Source organism: Microcebus murinus, chromosome 21, assembly GCF_040939455.1.
Source record: "Microcebus murinus isolate Inina chromosome 21, M.murinus_Inina_mat1.0, whole genome shotgun sequence".
Lineage (NCBI taxonomy): Eukaryota > Metazoa > Chordata > Mammalia > Primates > Cheirogaleidae > Microcebus > Microcebus murinus.
Genome location: NC_134124.1, coordinates 2991056 through 3010264, shown reverse-complemented (window position 1 = coordinate 3010264; position 19209 = coordinate 2991056). Strand labels below are relative to the sequence as shown.

General features: G+C 48.7%; 1 protein-coding gene across 1 annotated transcript in view; it reads left to right on the top strand.

The window, feature by feature from the left end:
• Nucleotides 1-19209, top strand: part of FSTL4 (follistatin like 4) — a 316540-nt gene that overhangs the window by 25834 nt on the left and 271497 nt on the right. Inside the window, exon 3 of the mRNA XM_075996042.1 lies at nt 9322-9355. Within this exon, the coding sequence (XP_075852157.1) occupies nt 9322-9355 (34 nt within the window). The remainder of the gene's footprint in view (nt 1-9321; nt 9356-19209) is intronic.

Genomic DNA, 19209 nt, shown 5'->3' with positions numbered 1-19209 from the left:
TGTCCCCCAGAAAACCCTGTTGTGTGCTCACTCATTCAGCCTGGCTCTCAAATGAGCCCCGAGTTCGGGGTTAATTCCTGAACCTTCTCCGTCATCTGGCTTCGAAGACCCAGACGTGATGTGCTGGGAAATCTAACAAACTGGACGGTTTTTCCCCTCTGCCTTTAACTCGGCCATGTAAATGAGATAAAGTGTAAAAAAAATGCTCAGTGAGTGGGAGCAGTAACGGAACACATGCTGCATACGGCGCCGCTTTATTTAGCTGGATGCTGTCAGTCCAAGTGAAGATTTTAATTGCAGAACGGCGCCTTGCTAGCAAAAACGAAAGTGGTTTAGAGTCAAGTTTTTCAGATTCAGATGAATAAATGGAAATTTGTTAGAAAGGCTGTTAAGGAAGCATTAGTTTTAAGAGCATCGCAGATTTGAAAAGCTTGGAATTTAGATGTCAGAATCTCTGTAGCCACGGTCCTGTTCGCAAAGCTCCGTCTCGACGGCTGAATCGGCTGGTTCCCTGAGCACGCGGGCTTCCCTCCGGAGGGTCTTGGGGAGCTGGGGCTGAGGAGCCCAGAAGTAGGGAGGGCGCTTCCTCAGCCCCCCGGCTGCTGGACGCTGCTGGACGGAGGGGCTGTCAGCAGGGTCCTCATCAGGACAGCGGGGTGGGGACCTGCCCCGGCCAGCCGGGTCTGCAGCGGACTCACATCCGCCTGGTCTGCAGAGACCTGGCCATGCTGAGCTCCTCTCCGCGTGCTACCGTGTTTCCCTGAAAATAAGACAGGTCTTGTATTTATTTTAAAATAAGACAGTCTTGTATTTATTTTTCCTCAAGAAGACACCCTAGGGCTTATTTTCAGGGGATGCGTTATTTTTTTTAAGTACGGTACAACCATCTACATTTATTCAGATATAGTTAAGTCGTCTTCTTCTGGAACATCATCACTCTCCAAACCCCGAATTCCATCCTGAATTTCTTGCGGCTCTATTTCCTTTAGAACCACTGGCCCCATCTCTCCTGTCGAGCGAGCGAGCTCTCACGGGGCAGCTGAGAAGGGCTGCTCGTCGTCTTTCCCACTGCGCGACACCATGCGCGGTTGTGCAGATGCGCTGCGTAGCCACGCCCGTCACTAGGGCTTATTTTCGGGGTGGGGCTTCTATAGCGCACGTGCTTAGAGATCCTGCTAGGGCTTATTTTATGGGTAGGTCTTGTTTTCAGGGAAATACAGTGTTCCATTTCGTCCCCTCCGTAGTGTGGACGCCAGACCCCATGGCCGAAGTCTGCCTAGAAATCACTGACTCCCCCAGTACTGAGCGCTCACCCCACAAAGCAAGCACGGTGAGGGAGGTGGGTGCAGAGGCTGCGGTCTGGGCCAGGGCGGCTCCTCCCTCTCCCCGTGCCTCGGTTGGACGTGGGAAGGATCCAGGGGCAGAATCTGAGGACCCCCCCCCACCTCCCGCCCACACTTCAATTCTTCCAGCAGTGCTCACACGGCTTTTTGCTAGCCGAGAACCTGCAAGAGGCTTTTGGGTGTTGAAAAATATTACTCAGCACTCATATCATATTGATTCAAAAATAAAGAGTATGTAGTTCCACAGCACAGTAAAGTACAGCTTTATGGGATGGCAATTTTTTACTTAAGTTCTTCTGCATTATAGTGGGAGATAATGGATTCCGGAAGGGTGCAATGAGGAATAAAGCTGTTGTATTGTGTTGGTTAAATGACATTTTAAATGATTTGGCTGTCAAATTCGTGGAGAGGTTATGAACAGTGAATGAAAAATCTGAAATTAATTCCCTACTTCAAGGAAGTGTGATTTATACCATAATAAAATTAGATTTTTAGTTAAAGAAATTTAGTCATTAAATAATGCCCGTGTGCTAACTCTCATTTATAACCATCTGGTTTGAAGCTTCTGGAAAAAATAATTTCTTCCTTAGGCAATGCATCCGGGGCTTTGGTGTCATTTGTGTCAGTGGATTTTTGTTCTGTGCATTTCTGCTGCAGCTTCTAGAGGGCTGCTTTTCCAAGTACTGGAAAGATAGATTTTTTTGTTGTTTTTTTTTTTTAGCCTCAGTAATTGAGGGAGCCATTGAACTCATTGACCTCCCCAGATGATCTTATCGTCTCGTTCTCCTCGTTGTTTTCATTAATAATAACGGTGATAACGGTGGCAGATGCTGGAGAACCGTGTGCCAGACACACGCTAAGCACGGTAGAGACCCATTATTTCATTCATCATCACAGCTGCTCTGCAAGGAACATGCCATTCCTGCCTTTATTTTACAGGTGAAACAAACTCGGGCTTAGGAAATGTTAAATAATTCAGCAAAGGTGACAGAAGCCCAGCTAAGCAGGGACAAGCCGAGATCTAGCCCAAATCCACCTGACTTGAGAGCCCTGACTCTTAAGCCCCGTCTTACTTTGCGTGCATATGTGCTGATTATTTACGCTGAGGCAGGAGGGTGGTGGTGGGACTTCAGAGGCTGGAGTCTAGTCCTGCTTTGGCCACCTCTCCTGTGATATTCGGCCAGTTGCAGCCTTTCGCTTGGTGGAACCTCCCTCATCTGTAAACTGGGGAGATTTGTACCTTCTATTCAACAAGCTTCTGATGTGTACTGTGGGGTAATTTGTCTTATTTTTAATTGTTTTCTTGGAGCCCACATCACATCCATAGTGAAGTGCACCTATATCCTTCCTACGTGTAGAGCTTGGTTGATGAGCACACCCACGTGACTGCCGCTGAGATCATTCCCAGCGCTCCAGAAACCACCGTTGTATCCGCTCCCAAAAGGGGCCCCTGACCTAGTCCCAGAGACTGGCTTTGCTTTCTTCTGAAATTTAAAACAGTAAAATCTTATAAATTGTACTCTTTCGTTTCTGCCTGATTTTCCTCCACATCATGTGTAATGAGAGTCATTCACATCATCGCGGATTGCAGAGTTTGCTCGTTTGCATTGCTGTGAAGTTTCCCGTCGTGCGGCTGTGCCACATTTGTGTGTCCGCTCTGCTGTTGGTGGACAGTTAAGCTATTCCCTGTTCTTGGTGGTTACCCATCATGCCGTGATCAGCATTCTTATACACGAGCTTTGGTGCTCACGTGAGTACTCTTTAGTTGGCGTTTACCTAGGGGTAGAATTGTTGGGTCAGGAAAAAAGAAGTCACAATAGTCATTTCAACAGAATTTAATATAGGGAACTGGTCAAACAGCTATGGAGGATTAAAAAGGCAAGCAAGGAAGCACTGCGATAACTCAGGACGATGCCTGCAGGAGGCAGCTGTTGTGTTCGGGGAGGAGCCCCGCAGAACTGGCACTCACACCGACCCGGAAAGTTCTGCTGGTGCTGGTCACTCTGACAGTATGAACGTTATAGCTGCTTCATATCCTTGTAAACATTTGGTGTCATCAGTTCTTTAAAATGGTATCTATTCTGTAGTATGTAGTAGTGTTCCATTGTGGTTTTAACTTGCAATGCGCCTGTACAAATCTTTTGCTCATTTTTAGTTACCTTATTTGTGTTTTTCTTAGTGAATTGCAAAAGTATTTTATATATTCTGAATGGCTCATTTGTCAGATATATGTATTGCAAATATATTCCCGTAATGACTTGCCTTTTCATTGTCTTGATCCTATCTTTTAATAAAGAGGAGTCTTAATTTTAGTGAAGTCTGGGATATCATTCTTTTCCTTTATGGTCCTGCTTTTCACATCCTCTTTAAGAAATTTCCACCTACTTAAAGGTCATAGACGCTCTCTGGAATCCTGTGGAGACTTCGTTGCTTCACCTTTCACAGGGAGATCTATGATCCATCTGGTTTTAGGTATGTTGTGAGGTAGGAGGTTGAAGTTCATTTTTTTCCATACGGATGTTCAGTTAATCCAGCACCAGCTGTTGAGAAGGCCATGTCCCCACGGTGCTGCAGTGGTACCTTCGTCATAAATCCAGAAACCTAGTATGTGTGGTTTGCTGCTTGGAAACCTTTTCTCTTTTTTTCTTAATCAGCCTTCATAGGGATTTATCAAAGTATTCCTCTTGTCAAAGAGCCAACTTTTGGCTTTACATTTTTATGGTACAATTTCCCTTCCCTATGTCATCGACATCCGCTCCTATCGTATTTCTGTCTTTCTACTTTTTGTGGGCTTAACTCGTTATTGTTCTAGCTTTTAGAGACAGGTGCTTAGGTCATTGGTCTTCAGCCTTTTTTTCTAATATGCTTTGAAGGCAGTAATTGCCCTCCAAGCACTGCTTTAGCTGCATCCCACAATGTTTTAAATGTTGCAATTCAATTGTCATTCTGTTCAGAATATCTTACTTCCTTGATTTTCTCTACGGAAATTATGTGATATGCTCTTTAATCCATGGGTCAAATATTTGGAGATTTTTCTCAATATCTTTCTACTATCGATTTTTTAAATTTACTTTCACTCTAGTCAGAAAACTGTGTATGTTCTCTATACAATTTTAATAATTTGAAACTTGTTAAAACTTGCTTATGGCTCAGAATATGGTCAATTTTGAATGGATACTTGAAATAAATATGCAGCTGCTGGGTGCAGTGTTCCATGTGTATCAGTTAGGTCAAGTTTGTTAATCTTGGTGTTCAAGTCTTATATATTTTTACTGATTTTTTTCTTTACTTGTTCTATCAGTTGGTGACAGAGATTTCTTAAATACTCCAACCATTATTGTGGGCTTTTAAAATTTCTGCTCTTAGTTCTTTTAGTTTTGTTCTCTTAGTTTATGTTTAGGCTATGCTCAGGTATGCACTCGTTTAGAGTTGTTACGTAGTCCTGTTAAATTGTCCCTTTTATCATTATGAACCATCCCTCCTTATTACTACTAATAATTCTTGCTTTAGAGCCTACTTTATCTACACCAGCTTTCTCCTGGAGTTAATATATTTTTTAAGTCTTTTTAGATTCAGCCTTTTTGTGTACTTACTTTTACGGTATGTGTCTCGTAAGCAGCGTACATTTGGAGTTTGTTTTATGAGATTATATGTGAGAAACTGCAAAGCCTATGGATAACTTGATCACCTCCCACAGAGGATTTACTTTTCTTTGTTAGACATATTAAACACTGTCGGGTCATCTTGATCTGCTCAGGAATAGAAGTTATTTGAGCATATCTGGTCTTCATGGGAATTCTGCTGCATTTCCCAGAGCCATTCTTTCTTAGAAAGCCTAATTTTTTTCTCCCTAGCGCCATGTACTGTCAGAGTCTGTGCTTAGATTTTATTATTTCAGGCTTATTTGAGGCTACTTTTTTGCTTGTTTGGGACCTACTTTGAAGATACTTTGTAAGTGGTTTCTCAGCCCCTTGCCCTGTGTATGTGCAGCTCAGGCGTGATCACGCAGCGCGAGGGGAAGCTGGGTGCAGAACGCTGAGCTCGCGTCTCTCTGGTTGCCTTTTCCAGGGATTTTGACCCTAAATTTCAGGATGCATTGATAGCCCTGAAGTCTGACTTTTATCCCCCAACCCAGTGACTTCTCTAAGTTCTAAAACGTCACGTTCTGTTTGGTTAACATGCAAAACAGCAGATGCCCTAAGGGGAAAATGTGGCAGTGAGTATAAGACTCATTTCAGTGGACTTTTCTGCTCTCCAAATATTGTCTCTGTAGGTTCTAGCTGCTCTTATTGCTGTTCGATGCCTTCAAAAACATGGTTTTTAATCCACTTTTTATAGTTGTTGAGAGCAGGATTAGTCTAATACAAGCTACTTCTTCATAATATAAAGTAAAAGTCTATTTCATTTCTTTTTCACCATATCCCTATGAATTAACTATTATCACTTTATTTTTAAAGGTGGACTGTTATGTGCATAGATTTTGGAATTGTTACACTTTTGGCCACTGACCAAAATGTCATACCTTGGATGAGTTTGACCTCCCCTTCCCTTTTAATCAATATGTGAAAGATGAAGTGGAAGAAATCTTTAAAGATCAAATAATCCCACTTTTATTTAAACTGTTCCAGAGCATAGTAAAAGGAAAACTTCCAAATTCATTAAATAAAGTTGGTTTCATTCTAATTCCTAAGTCTGAGAAAAATGGTAGACCAATCTCATTTATGAATACCAGTATAAAGAATTATAGACCAATTAATGCAAGCACATGTTTAAAATCATAGCAACCAGAATCCAACAACATATTTTAAAAAGTATACCACAACTGGCCGGGCGCGGTGGCTCACGCCTGTAATCCTAGCACTCTGGGAGGCCGAGGCGGGCGGATTGCTCGAGGTCAGGAGTTCAAAACCAGCCTGAGCGAGACCCCGTCTCTACCATAAAAATAGAAAGAAATTAATTGGCCAACTAATGTATATAATATAAAAATCAGCCGGGCATGGTGGCGCATGCCTGTAGTCCCAGCTACTCGGGAGACTGAGGCAGGAGGATCGCTTGAGCCCAGGAGTTTGAGGTTGCTGTGAGCGAGGCTGACACCACGGCACTCACTCTAGCCTAGGCAAGAAAGCGAGACTCTGTCTCAAAAAAAAAAAAACAAAAAGTATACCACAACTAAGAAAAGCTTATTCCACAAATACAGGGAGAGTATAATATGAAGTTTACTATATAAGTCAACCTATTAATAGAGGTAAGAAGAAAAAGTCATGATCATCTCCATAAGTGCAGAAAATGTACTTGATCAAATTCAACACATATTTATTTTATTTTATTTTTTATTCAACAAATATGTATTGAGCATCTGCTCTATCACAGCACTGAGGACGCAAGAGTGAAAAAGATTCTGGCGCCACCCCAGCTCACGCGCCAGAAGAGGAAAATAGTCGATAAATAATGAGTAAGAGAACAAGCTATTTTTAGCTAGAACATACATTTATTCTTTTAAAAACTCAATAATAAAGTGTATATTGCTTTCATTTATATAATAAACATATCTCAGGCCAAAAGCCAGCATTTCTCTTAATAGGAAAATGCTAACGGTTTTCTTCTCCAAGTCAGAAGCAAGACAAGGATGCCCAGTATGCCCACAGCATTTAACACTGGGTCGAAGATTTAGTTAAAGCACTAAGACAAGAGAAAACAACTAGAAGTATAGGAATTGGAGAGAAGAGATAAGATCATCACTATCTGAACATTATATAGATATTCAAATGGACACCCCAAAAGAATGGAAAAGCTTTTATAAACAGTAAGAAATTTGGTCAAATGGGTGGCTGTAAGATCAGTATAAAATTCGATGGCCATCACATATGCAAAGAAAAACCAGTTAGAAGAAATAATGAAAGAGAAGATTCCATTTATGATAATAAAATATGTACAATCTTTAAGAAATACTCAAAATGTGCACAAGGGAGACTGTGAAATGATCTTGAAAGAGGGAAAGTTAGACTTGAGCAAATTATTAGAAATATACCATTCCCTACATTAATTTATAAATTTTATGCATTCACAAGAAGAATTTCTTACGGTTTTGTTTGGCGCTGTGAACACTGAGTGTATTTCCTGTTCCGTGAACACCAGTTGTTTCCGGGGGTGGTGGTGCCGGGTGCTGGCCCAGGGAGCTGGGGAACAGTTTAGGAGGAGCTGGGTTTGCTTTATGGTTTGTTTCTTCAATTACACTTGTCATCTCAATGCTGCCTCTTCTGAGCCCTGACCCGGTGAGCAGCCTGACCCTGCGGTGGGTTTGCTGTGCTCGTTCTGGGCTGCTGGCTGGTCACACGGGTCTTTCATGGGTGTACACGTGGGCCTTTCACTCAGCAGACGAGGCAGCCAGAGAATGCACCTTGGGTAGGACAAACTCTCCAGTGCCCCCGTCTCACCTCTAATATGCCCCCATCTCCTGACCGCGAGAAATGCTGGGCAAGAATGCCAAGCTGTGGAAGAGCGTGCTGTTCGCTTAAAAAGCACTGGTGCTCAACGACCTCGTTGTTCTCAGGGTTGAAGTGCTGGTCTAAGTCTGGTGTTTTCTCTTCTTTCCTTTAGTTGCTAGCATAGATTTTCAGCTTATTTTCAACCTTAGGCTTTTTATCCTAAACAGGTCATTTATGATGACTTATAGATACACTTTATTAGTTGTGAAACCGCAATATGCATTTTCAGCCTTCTCCCCCACCCATGACTTCTCCCCGGGACTTTTCCTTCTTCCAGGGCGATCCTGCACTCTCCCCTGGAATTTTCTTAGGCTGTTCTCTCCTTCTGGTGCACCCTGCCTCCCCTATTCCTATCTGATAACCTGCCCTTTCTTCAGTGCTATTTTCAGAGGTTCTCTTGAAAACACTTTCTCTGGGCTGGACATGGTGGCTCACACCTATAATCCCAGCATTTGGGGAGGCCAAGATGGGAGGATCACTTGAGGGCAGGAGTTTGAGACCAGTCTGGACAATAGAGTGAGACTTTGTCTCTACAAAAAATTAAAAAGAAAAAAATTATCTGGGCACGGTGGCATGTGTCTCTAGTCCTAGGTACTTAGGAGGCTGAGGCAGGAGGATCGTTTTAGCTCAGGGATTAGAGGTTACAATGAGCTATGATTGTGCCACTGCATTTCAGCCTGGACAACAGAGAGAGATTCTGTCTCTAAAAATAAAAACAAGCAAACAAAAATACCCCACACTTTTCTTTATGTTTCCACCTGGATGTGAAGTGCTGGTATTTATCAAGGCAAATCACCCTTTGATTCCGTAGTACTTTGTTCTACATCCCCCTGTTCACCTGTGATTATCAATCAGGAACTCTCTTACCTGGTAACTTCTGAAACACTGTGTTTGTGGCCCTGCACCTATCAAGCATCACTAAAGATGGGATTGAATTAGGAAAAGTCAAGGGCTTAATTTAGTCCTGTGGCTTGAGCTGGCTATCCAAACTGTCGGTAGGATCTCAGCCTTTGGGAGCTGTGAGTTGGGTGTGATCAATCAACAGATGATGCCAGGGACCTACACAGGAGCAATGGTGGCCTTCACCATGGCAACACAGAGCGGAGGACTTTAGCCCTTGTCTCCGTATGTTCTCTCCAGGCCCTATGAGTGTCTGCAGTCCGGGCAGAGGGGGGACCCCCCTGGAGCGGGGTCTGTCTTAACACTTGGTACCAAAGCCGATTCCACATAGGGAAGGCCCTGAGAGTTAGTGGGGCTCATTAAAAACTGCATGATTAACGATCTATTTTTTTTTGCCTAAGCCCCCAGAGCAACAAGTTATTTGTATGTACAGGAGTGTGTGCGCACATGCTGAGTTTAGTGGACCGAACATTGCCAAATGTCTTGTTCTTACTAGCTCGCCTTAGTGTGCATATGTGACTAACAGGGATATTTGTTATTATCTGTACATGTGAATTATTCTTCACAAACACAAAGTCTTTCTTTTCTTGCAGGAATCCAGAAGCTTTGAAGTCACAAGAAGAGAAGGTAGGGAAAATGCTCTCGTACCCATTTTATTCTCAGTGTTGACATTTTGGAAGTGGTTTGCCGGAACTAAGATGAACTTCAGACGGTGGAAAGCTCATTCTTTGAAATTCCTTGTGGCTTTTTCTGGGTGCTGACTGCCTTGACACTTGGTTCTAGGGACTCTGAGAACTGAAGGCCAGGTTTGCTCGTTAAAACTGTGTCTTCTACCTGCGAGTAGCAGAGGTGAGGGGAACTGGCTCATCCACAGTCATGTTCATGGTCTCTTCAGAGAAGCCTCGTTTTGAGTGAAGTGTGAAGTTAATTATTTAGTTTCATCCACCAAAAGATACATCATCAACCCAAAACAATGGCTTGCCATTTGAGGTATTTTAATACCTGGGAAGAGATGTCACTGTAAAAAACATTTCTGATTGGATTTTTTATAGCCTCGGATGAAATAGAAATGACCAATTAATTTTCCTTTTGAAAACAATTCCATGAGGTTCTGTTTCCCTGCCAGCATTTCTCATAGCACATTTGCTTTCTGGTCTCCGAGGTAAGCATATAAAGGTGGTTATTTCAGAAATCTTTTAGTGGAATTTGAAGTTTCCCTTATTCATTTTCAGTAATACCTAGTCTGTCGTAAGAGGAGGTCTTCTGCGTGAGTTGTGGAATCGCTGCCTATCATCTCTGTATTGCGGGGATGGGACAGTGACGTCTACAACCAAAGTGAGGTCTTGGTCTAGGGTGTGGTCTCTGCTTTCAGCCTTAACCACGGCCTTCTCTGTGGGACTGTCCCTAAAAAGAGTGACGATCTAAAACGTGAGCGCGTTCCATATTGACTGTTAAATCTAACGTTTTCTGGCCTCCTGACTGATCTTGTGTCATGCAGCACAATGGGAGACACAGGGTGGCTGTGTTACCAAGTGTGTTTCTAGACCTTGAGAACCTAAACTTTTCATGCTGTCTGTGTCTAGTCCAGTGTGGAGCTTGCTGCTGTCCATGGTGCTAGAATCCTAAAGGCAACATGTCTGCTAATTTGACTCCAGGGATGCACTTTCTGGCTTCCATTCCCGTTTGCCATTGTCTCTGGCTTTGGACTTTATGTGATCTGTACTGTGTCTTTAGGGAGAACTGCGTTGTTTGTGTGTCAACACCAAACAAAACTGGTTGAAGGCGGATGGGGCGGGGAAGGATGTTTCTTACTGAAAGCTATGTTCACAACGGGCACAGGGACCCAGGTGAGTTGGAGAGAAACAGCCACAAGGAGAGGAGAATTTGACATGAACTTTGGCTTTGAATAATATTCTGTGTATGTCGGTACTCCTGCCTGTGAATGTTTGGAATTAATTTGCGTTACAGATACACATATAAATTTAACCTTTTTCAAATCTTACTGTCCTTGTGTTGGAAATGTCTCTAATAAGACTGGGGTTATATGGGAACCTGGTGTATTTCCCCTCAAAGACACAGAAAGGCCTGATTGAACTTAAGGCTTCAACCCCCCGGGAGGGTGAGAGTGTCGGGGGCTGGGGGGAGGGGGAGCGAAGGCTCAGTCAGGCTGAGCTCTAGTCACCCATAACCTCTCCCTCTCTGGAAATACCCTGTTTCCCCAAGAATAAGACAGGGTCTTATATTTATTTTTCCTCAAGAAGACACCCTAGGGCTTATTTTTAGGGGATGTGTTATTTTTTTTAAGTACAGTACTACCATCTACATTGATTGAAATATAGTGAAGTCGTCGTCTTCTGGAATATCATCATCACTCTCCAAACCCCGAATTCCATCCTGAATTTCTTGCAACCCTGTTTCCTTTAGAACCATTGGCTCCAATCTCTCCTGTTGAGCACTAGAGCTCTCACCGGGCAGATGAGAAGGGCTGCTCGTCGTCTTTCCCGTTCCGTGACAAAATGCATGGGTTGTGCAGATGTGCTGCGTAGCCACGCCCGTCGCTAGGACTTATTTTCGGGGTGGGGCTCCTATTGAGCAAATGCTTAGAAATCCTGCTAGGGCTTATTTCATGGGTAGGTCTTATTTTCGGGGAAACACGGTAGCAGCTTTTACACCTGATTGACTGAGACCGTGTGCTTTAGGTTTGTACTTGCAAATTTTTCCTGACATCATGTAAACTTTTTTATTCCCATGGTGCCCTGATGTCTTTCTTGCTTGTTTCTGTCAGAGTTGAGTGTTTGAGGGTTCCTGAAATAGCCCAGTGCCTTAATGTCAGTGTTTGTCAGCAGGCAGGATGGAAGGAAGAGTGGCACTTTGCAGGTTGGTTCAAATATTTTGGGGTTTGAGACCTCACTGACTTGGACTGTGGGGCTTTCAATTTTCTCCAGAACAGTATATGAGTGTAAAATAGTAGAGGTACTATGAATATTTCAGTAAATCAAGACATTATTATCTAGCAACAAACAGGTTAGTTCCTAGGTCTGATGTGACCTGGAACTGGAAGAGGGGCAGGTAAGTCCCACCTGCAGAGACCCCTCCTCATCAACCCCCCAGTCCCTCCCAGACCCAGCCCAGGGCCAGAGCTGCTCAGCCGTTGTTTCTTACTACTTTCTTGCAAGCTACGTATTTGCTTTGCATGTATTGGCTTTCCACTCTGGTCCTGTCTTAGTGATATTCAAGTGAGGCGCTGAGTCCTTTAGTTCTAGAATGTTCTATGGATATGCACTAGATAGTCCCGGCTAATGCACTGATGAAAGTACTCCCTGTTCGAATAAGCTTGGTATGTTAGGTGCTGAATTGTGTTCCCCCAAAAGCTGTGTTAAAGTTCTAACCCAGAACCTATGAATGTGACCTTACTTGGAAATAGGACTTGGCAGACACGATCAAGTAAAGATGAGGTCATACTGGATTAGGGGGGGTCCCAACCTGATGAGTGGTGTCCTTATAAGAAGAAGGAAGTGTGGACACAGACACACAAGGAGGATGCCATGTGAGGATGGAGGCAGAGGATGCTGGCAACCGCCGGGAGCCAGGAAAAGGCAAGAAGAACCCCATCCCTCGAGCCCCCAGGGAGACTTCAGCCTCCAGAATTGTGAGAAAACCAATCTCTGTTTTAAGCCACCTAATCCGTGGAACTTTATTATGGAAGCCCCGGGACTCTAACGCACTCAGAGAATGCCGGATGCAGGAGACCTGAGCCGGATTCTGCTGTCGCTGCCGATTATGGCATTTTTACTGCAGAACCTCTCAGGATCTTTCCGACGCTAACTACGACAGGGTACGTGATATGCTGCATTTTCCAATCCTAGTTTCCCGTGGAATTACACAAAACTAAGCTGCTCGTTTCTGGTCATCTCGGGGCTGGCGTTCTTTGCAGGCCCCGCTCTGGAGAGCCAGGGAGAGGCAGGGCTTCCTCGGCGCGCTGGGCGGCAGCGACCACCTTCCCGGGCCGTGTGTGCACGGGATGGAGGTCGCAATAAGGGCGATAGCTTCTTGGTGGTTCCGAGGTTTTCAGAGAGTGTTCACGTTCTTCACCTCCCTTGTCCTTTAGCAACCTGTGACAAAAAACAGAGCAGATAGCACCTTACCCACAACACTCCTTCGTTCCTTTCTGTGTTAATTCTTAGTAGGGCCGAGGGCTCCGTCCGGGAGGCTGGCGCCTCTCTGCAGCCCTGAGCCTCTGTCTGGTGGGCGGAGGTGGCGTGAATGACTTGGTCTGTCTCCGTCGTGGCCAAGCGCTGCTGCACGCTGAGCTGGCTACAGAGCCCAGGGGGCCAAGAGGGACCCTGGGGACAAAACCTCCTGGAGGACTTCGTTCCCGAGTTGGATCTGTGGTGAGAACTCTCAGGGGCGTGGAGGGAGGTGCAGTTGGAGAGACGGTGGCGGGACGTGAGCCTGGGAGGTGCCTTCAGGGAAGCACGTGGGGCTCCGCCAGGGAGAAGGAGCCGTTCCTCGTTGAGGGCAGTCCTGTGTCCTCCTCCATCCTCTCGCCGGGACCTGCCTATGCTGGCTCGTGGGGAAGAAGCGGCGGCTGCGTCTCCATCTGCTTCCCAGTGTCGGCATTTTTGTACTTGTCTCCAGACACCTAAAATCTAGTTTCACCCTTTTCTGAAGCTTCAGCAAAAGGTGCCAGCCTCACCTCCTCTCCAGAACGCTCCCGTGCCCACTCCGAGGGCCGGAGCTGATCGTGACCGCCAAAACTCATCTGCTCAGACCCGCACTTCTGTCTGAGCGGTCCCATTACGCTGAATGACGGCCGCGAGAGGACACTTGAGTGAGCCGAGCAAGTGGCTGGACTAATTCCGCCCTCGTCAGCCTTCCTCTAGGAGGTGGGGTGAGCCGCGAGCTACTCCAGATGCCTGTGATTGTGCCGTGATTAGGGGCTTCGAGCCTGGGGGTGGGCACCGATGTCACGTTGCATCGCTCCCCCTCCCAGCCACGGCTCCCTCACGTGTCCCAGCCCAGCCCCGCCTGGCCTGGCTTCCAGCAGGGCTGCAGGGAGCTGGCGGGAGGCGGCTGCTGTCTCCTCCAGGGAGGAGGACAGACGCGCCAGGGGGCTCTGGCTGCTGGGGCTGCTCAGCAATGCAGATCTCCTACGCGGACATGACCTGCCCGCCCTGGTGTGGAACCAGAGCCTTGCTTTCTGAAACGCCTTGGAATTAGTCCCTAATTGGCAGCTGCTGCTAATAGCCCCTTTATAGTTCTCTGCATCTGGGTGAGCCCCAGCTGTCAACGACTGCGTTCTGTTTTCCATTAATTCTGATTTTGTTTAGCAGATGTTTTCTGCATCTCTCGGTCGCCTACAAAATCTGTCTTGCTAGAATGTGAGGCGGCAGACTCTCTTCCGTGAAGCAGATTAAGAAACTTCTAGGTTATTTCGAGGTTAACTTCTTTTATGGCTGCAGATGTAGGGAGTTTGAAGGGGAGCCCTTAAGATCCGACGGCGCCCGGGGCCGTGGGTCTTCCTCAATTCCAGACGGCCGTGCGGGGAAAGAGATGCAGTGTCCGTCCCCTTCCCGCCCTCCCTCACCTGCAGCAGAGTGTCGCCTGTTCTTCTGCAGTCCCTGGGCTCAAAGACGTTGAGAGTGGTACCTGTGTCCTGACGCTCCTAGCCCCACCGAATCTGCCCCTTTCTCGGTCGTGCTGCTTTTTCCGAGCTGCTGGAAAATGGTGTTGTAGCCAGCCCTGCCAGGTGGAATGCGGAGCGGGTGGCACATCTGGCTGGCGGCTTCTGCTTAAGTGCGATGACGCCGTGCCGGTCTTGGTCGTGGTCAGCTTGTCAGTGGGCAGTAGAATCCCACCTGTCCACGTGCTCACAGTGTGGCTTTGGGTTAGTTACTCAGCGTCATGGAAAAAAGTGGGGATGGTAACAGTACAAACCGTCGGTCCCAACTCTGGCTTGTGGAAACCCGGTTTATACCGGCTGGAGCCCGAAAGGCTCGTGAAACGCAGGATCCAGGGTGAGCTGCCCGCGATCGAGGACAGTGGGGACACGGGCACCCACACTCTCCCTCCTGTGCCTTCTCTCGCTTGGCGTGTGGGCCCTCCCAGGGCCTCACAGGGCGGCCACGCGCAGCTGCGGCTTGGATAGTCCCAGCTGCTCGCCGTCTCAGAAGGTGGAACTACTTCCCCCGGAATGACACCGGGAGCACCCCCTTAGGGTTTGCGAGATCAGGGGGTTGGAGAGAAATAGCCATAAGGAGAGGAGAATTTGACATGAACTTTGCTTTGAATAATAGTCTATGTATGTCGGTACTGCTGACTGTGAATATCTGGAGTTAATTTGCGTTACGGACACACCTATAAATTTAACCTTTTTCAAATCTTACCGTCACCACGGGGGATGGTTTTGTCCTGAGAGGAAGGACGGAGGCTGGCCCGTGACCGGTGACGCCCTGGCACAGATAGACTCGTGCCGATGCTGGGAGGAGGCACCCCGGGCCTGGCACAGTGTGGGCAATGCCAGCAGGGCCACGCGAGTGGCAGATGTCGTCATAGCTCTTACAGGTCTGGCCACACACAGAGAGGACCTCACAGGTCACCAAGTCCATCCTTCTGTCCCCAAGCAGACTGATGTGTGACCACGGATATTGTGGCCTGTTGACTTTCCCCATGACAAATTATCTTAAACTTAGCCTATTCCCACTCTTCTCTTCTCTTCTATCAGGGTCTTTCTTTAACTTCCTGCTGTAATTCTCGAATTTCACCATCAGAAGAACCAAACCGCCCTCCTCTTGCTCGTGCCTCTGAGAACTTAAGGACAGACACATATAAAGTTTCTCCCCCCCAGATCAGGGGCTTTCTGAGCACTGGGGCCAGAAATTCTTCTTAAGGCATCACGGATGCCAACCCTTCATCGTTGCTTCCCGTTACCGTGTCACAGCAGCCCTTCCCAGGACCTGGCAGACAAGGGTCCTTCCTGAGGCCCAGGCCCAGCGTTAGCCAGGGGGGTCTCGGCCGTGGGTGACTCTGAGGTTCCGAGAGCCTGGCTCCTCCCTCCCGCCCGGCTCGCGGCCCTTCCAGCCCCTGGGCAAGCGGCTGTTCCCGCCAGCCCTTGCTGAGCCCAGCTCTCTCCGGTGACCTGCGGCGTGTCACTCAAGGCTAACGGTGGAACCACGGGGCTGCTCTGCGAGTCCTTCCCGGGACCTCAGCACCTCCCCTGCTGGCTGTAGCCGGGGCTCCGGGGCAGCCTTCATGCCGTTGTGTTCGTCCGAGTCCCGGGAGAGCGGGGGGTCAACTCTCGCCCTCCCAGGCCCCTGTCCCCGACACAGAGGGCACTGGAGCGGTGTCAGGTGCCCAGCGCACCCCAGGGCTGCTCTGCTCCACGCCACGCCTCCATTTCTCAGAGGCAACGTTCCAGGGACGGGGCCTTCCGCGGCATTTGGCTGTGGACCCCACAGCTCCAGGACACCTCGTCCTGCCTGCCGTGGCTCTTCCCACCAGTGCCTCGGAAGCAGGCCCCCCTCTCCCGAACCCCCACCCGCAGAGAGCTCCCCTGCCCTTTCTAACAGCGTAGCGACGTGTGGGTCCCTCTCCCAGAACCACTTACAAGGTGCTGGTGCAATGGGCCAAGTCCCTGTGGCGTGACGGGCAGCCTGCGGGGCCTCAGGTCTGGGCCGGACAGTGAACCCCCTGTGCAGTCGGGGGGCCTCCCTGGGGGTCGCCCTGGCAGTATGTGGGCACAGGTCTCTGCAGTTTGTGGGGAAGAGTCACATTCCCAAAGAGGTCATGACCCCCAAACGGTGTGAGCCCTGCAGACCCATAGGGACCCGCAGGTCAGCCCTTCATGGGAGGGGGGGGTGCCCTGAAGCCATCCTCCCCCGCCAGGCCCCATCTCTGCCGGGGACCCTCTTCTTCTTCTCTGAGACCCCAGCGGAAGTTGAGGTTGACATTTGTCACCTTCATGCCTGGCCTGGTCCCCAAGCCAGACGGCATCTCTCTGCTTTTCAGGAAGCCTCGAAACCATCTTCTCCGCGTAAACTCGGCAGCCCTTTCCAGACCCCGTCAAGCTGTTCGCCTGCATATTAACCGGCCGTCGGCAGCCCCCGGGGTTAATTATCTGTGACTTAAAAATCATTTGTTTCTGTCTCTTTTGTCTCGTGGCTGCTCAGCGATCTTTCTTTATTAGGAAAAGAGGTGCGGAATCTGGCCGTTACGTTCTCATTCCTTTCTTGTCACCTAAATTAGCTCATCTTCTAAAAGCTCTTCCTCAAAAACACAACAGACTCACCTTCTCATTTCCTTCGGGTTGTGTTGTTTCTTAGCCACCCTTTCATGTCTGCGTTTTGGGGGGAGCAGAGCCAGAGCTGGGGCGACCCGCGGGAGGAGGCAGACGTCTCCCGGGAGCCAGCGTGGCCTCCCTGTGCTCTGTCCCCGTCGGTCGGCCTCTGTCCCCGTCAGTCAGCCTCTGTCCCCGTCGGTCGGCCTCCCGCCCCTGTCGGCTCACTTTGGCCATGAATTTGGGCTGCTCCTGCTGGTGGCTGCAGCGAAGGTTTCTCGGTGTGTTTTTCTGGGGTGCACCTGGTCGGCATGTTGAACGAGCCATGATGTCCCCAAGGGCCCTGCGGGCCAGACACCCCACCCTGCGGGTTACCCTCACGCTCCTCTGTGGGCCACGCTTCTCCGCCAAGGCTGCCGTTGGCCTCCAGGAAATGCTTCAGGACCTACATTCAAAAAACCTACTTTTTGCAAAATATCGCATTTCACGTAAGCGAAGATGAGTGTGCTTTGAGCTCCCCTGGGGGGTCAGGGAGCGTGTGTCGCAGAAATGAGCAGGTGGCATGGACGGGGCTCCGTGGGAGGCCAGCAGGGACCCGAAGCCTCCTGAGATGGGGTGAGGCCAGCAGTGGGGAGGTCTGGGTGTGGTCTGAGTGCAGCCAGCACCGCGGGATGGTCACTGGGCTGGGTCACCCGGGTGCCGCAAAGCCAGCGACTGCCCCTGCGTCAGCCTCTCTTCTCTTTTCTTGCCTCTCGTGGCGGCCTCCCTTTCATGGCGAAAGCCGGCCTCCCTTCCTCAACTCCAAGTGTGTGGAGGAGAGACGGCCTCTGGTCTGACTTTCCCCACCGAAGGCTGAGGCTCCCTGGGACGGGACAGGCTGGGGGAACCCATCCCTCCTGGACCAAGGGCTGAGGCCTGGGGGACCTTGGGGACGGTATGCACCGCTGGGCTTAGTGACAGTCACCAGCTGCACCCCTGTTCGGGAAATCACGAACTGAGGGGGAGGAAGGCGGATCCCCAGATGCAACGTGGGGCGCGTGGCTGAATAAGGCATGCGGAAGAAAGAAAGCTAAAAGAGATGCCCCGTGCATCCCGCCTCCTGCTTAATGATTTCATGTCTGGGTGTCTGTCACACCCTCCGCTCCCGGAAGAATTCTGAGTGGCTCAAAAGCAAGCTAAGACTCTGCAAGTGTCCAGCCGGCGTCCTGCAGGGAGGACGTGCTCTTCCTGCCTTCAGAGGAGGGATCCGAGGCCGAGAGGTCGCACTGCTGACCCAAGGTCGAAGGCACCTGTAGAGGCGTCCGCTGCAGCCCATGGGGGCAGATAAAGGCACTGCTGTTTTTTCTTTTTTAGAACCACAGCTGCCTCCGGTGATCAGGTCTCCTGTCTTTGCCCCCAGACCCGGGGCAGCTGCAGGAGTGACGTGGTGGAGGGCGTCCGACACCCGCTAGCCAAAGCCACGCGAGGGGTTCGTCTTTGTTTTGGGCCCCAAACCTGACGTTCTGTCTTTAGCCCTTTCGCCAGCGTGCACGAGGATCCAAAGCAAATGAGCATCAGACGGTGAAATCACCCACAATAGGAAAGACATTCTTAAAAAGCGAATGAGCAAATTCCTGCCCTGGCGTCGGCCTTGGTGCTTTCCTCGGCGAGGTTTGTCAGAAGATTCCCCGTCTCTTAAGAGATCCTCTTCCTTGGGCAGGGGGTGTTGGGGCTAACTGGGCTGATCCCACGTGAGCAAGGAGCGGCAGGAGGGTCGCAGGGTGGGCGGGAGGCCGGAGTCCAGGAGCCACTTTTAACAAGCACTTTCCTGTCTTTCCAGACAACTTAGGGGGGAAAGGCTGTCTTACTCCTTTAACATAGATTCTGTAGATTGGAAAGGGAAACATTTCCATATCCAGTCTCTTATTTAATTTTCATAAGTACCCTCTGAGATAAGCATTGCAATCTTACTTTGTAAATAATAAAAAAAAAAGCAAAAAACAAGGGACCTTTTGCACTCCATGAGAAATTGGAATTGGTCAGAGAATTAAAATGGGCTTCGTGGAGATCCTTCAGAGAAATGCATTCTGTGAACATCTGACAATGTTTGTGCAGTCCCGGTGGAAATGTTCATATTAAAAAATGTGAACTCATCGCTCTGCTGCAGACGTGTCCGCAGGGTCGGAGGTGGTGGGACACCCCCGCACGCAGGGCGCCGGCAGGGCTA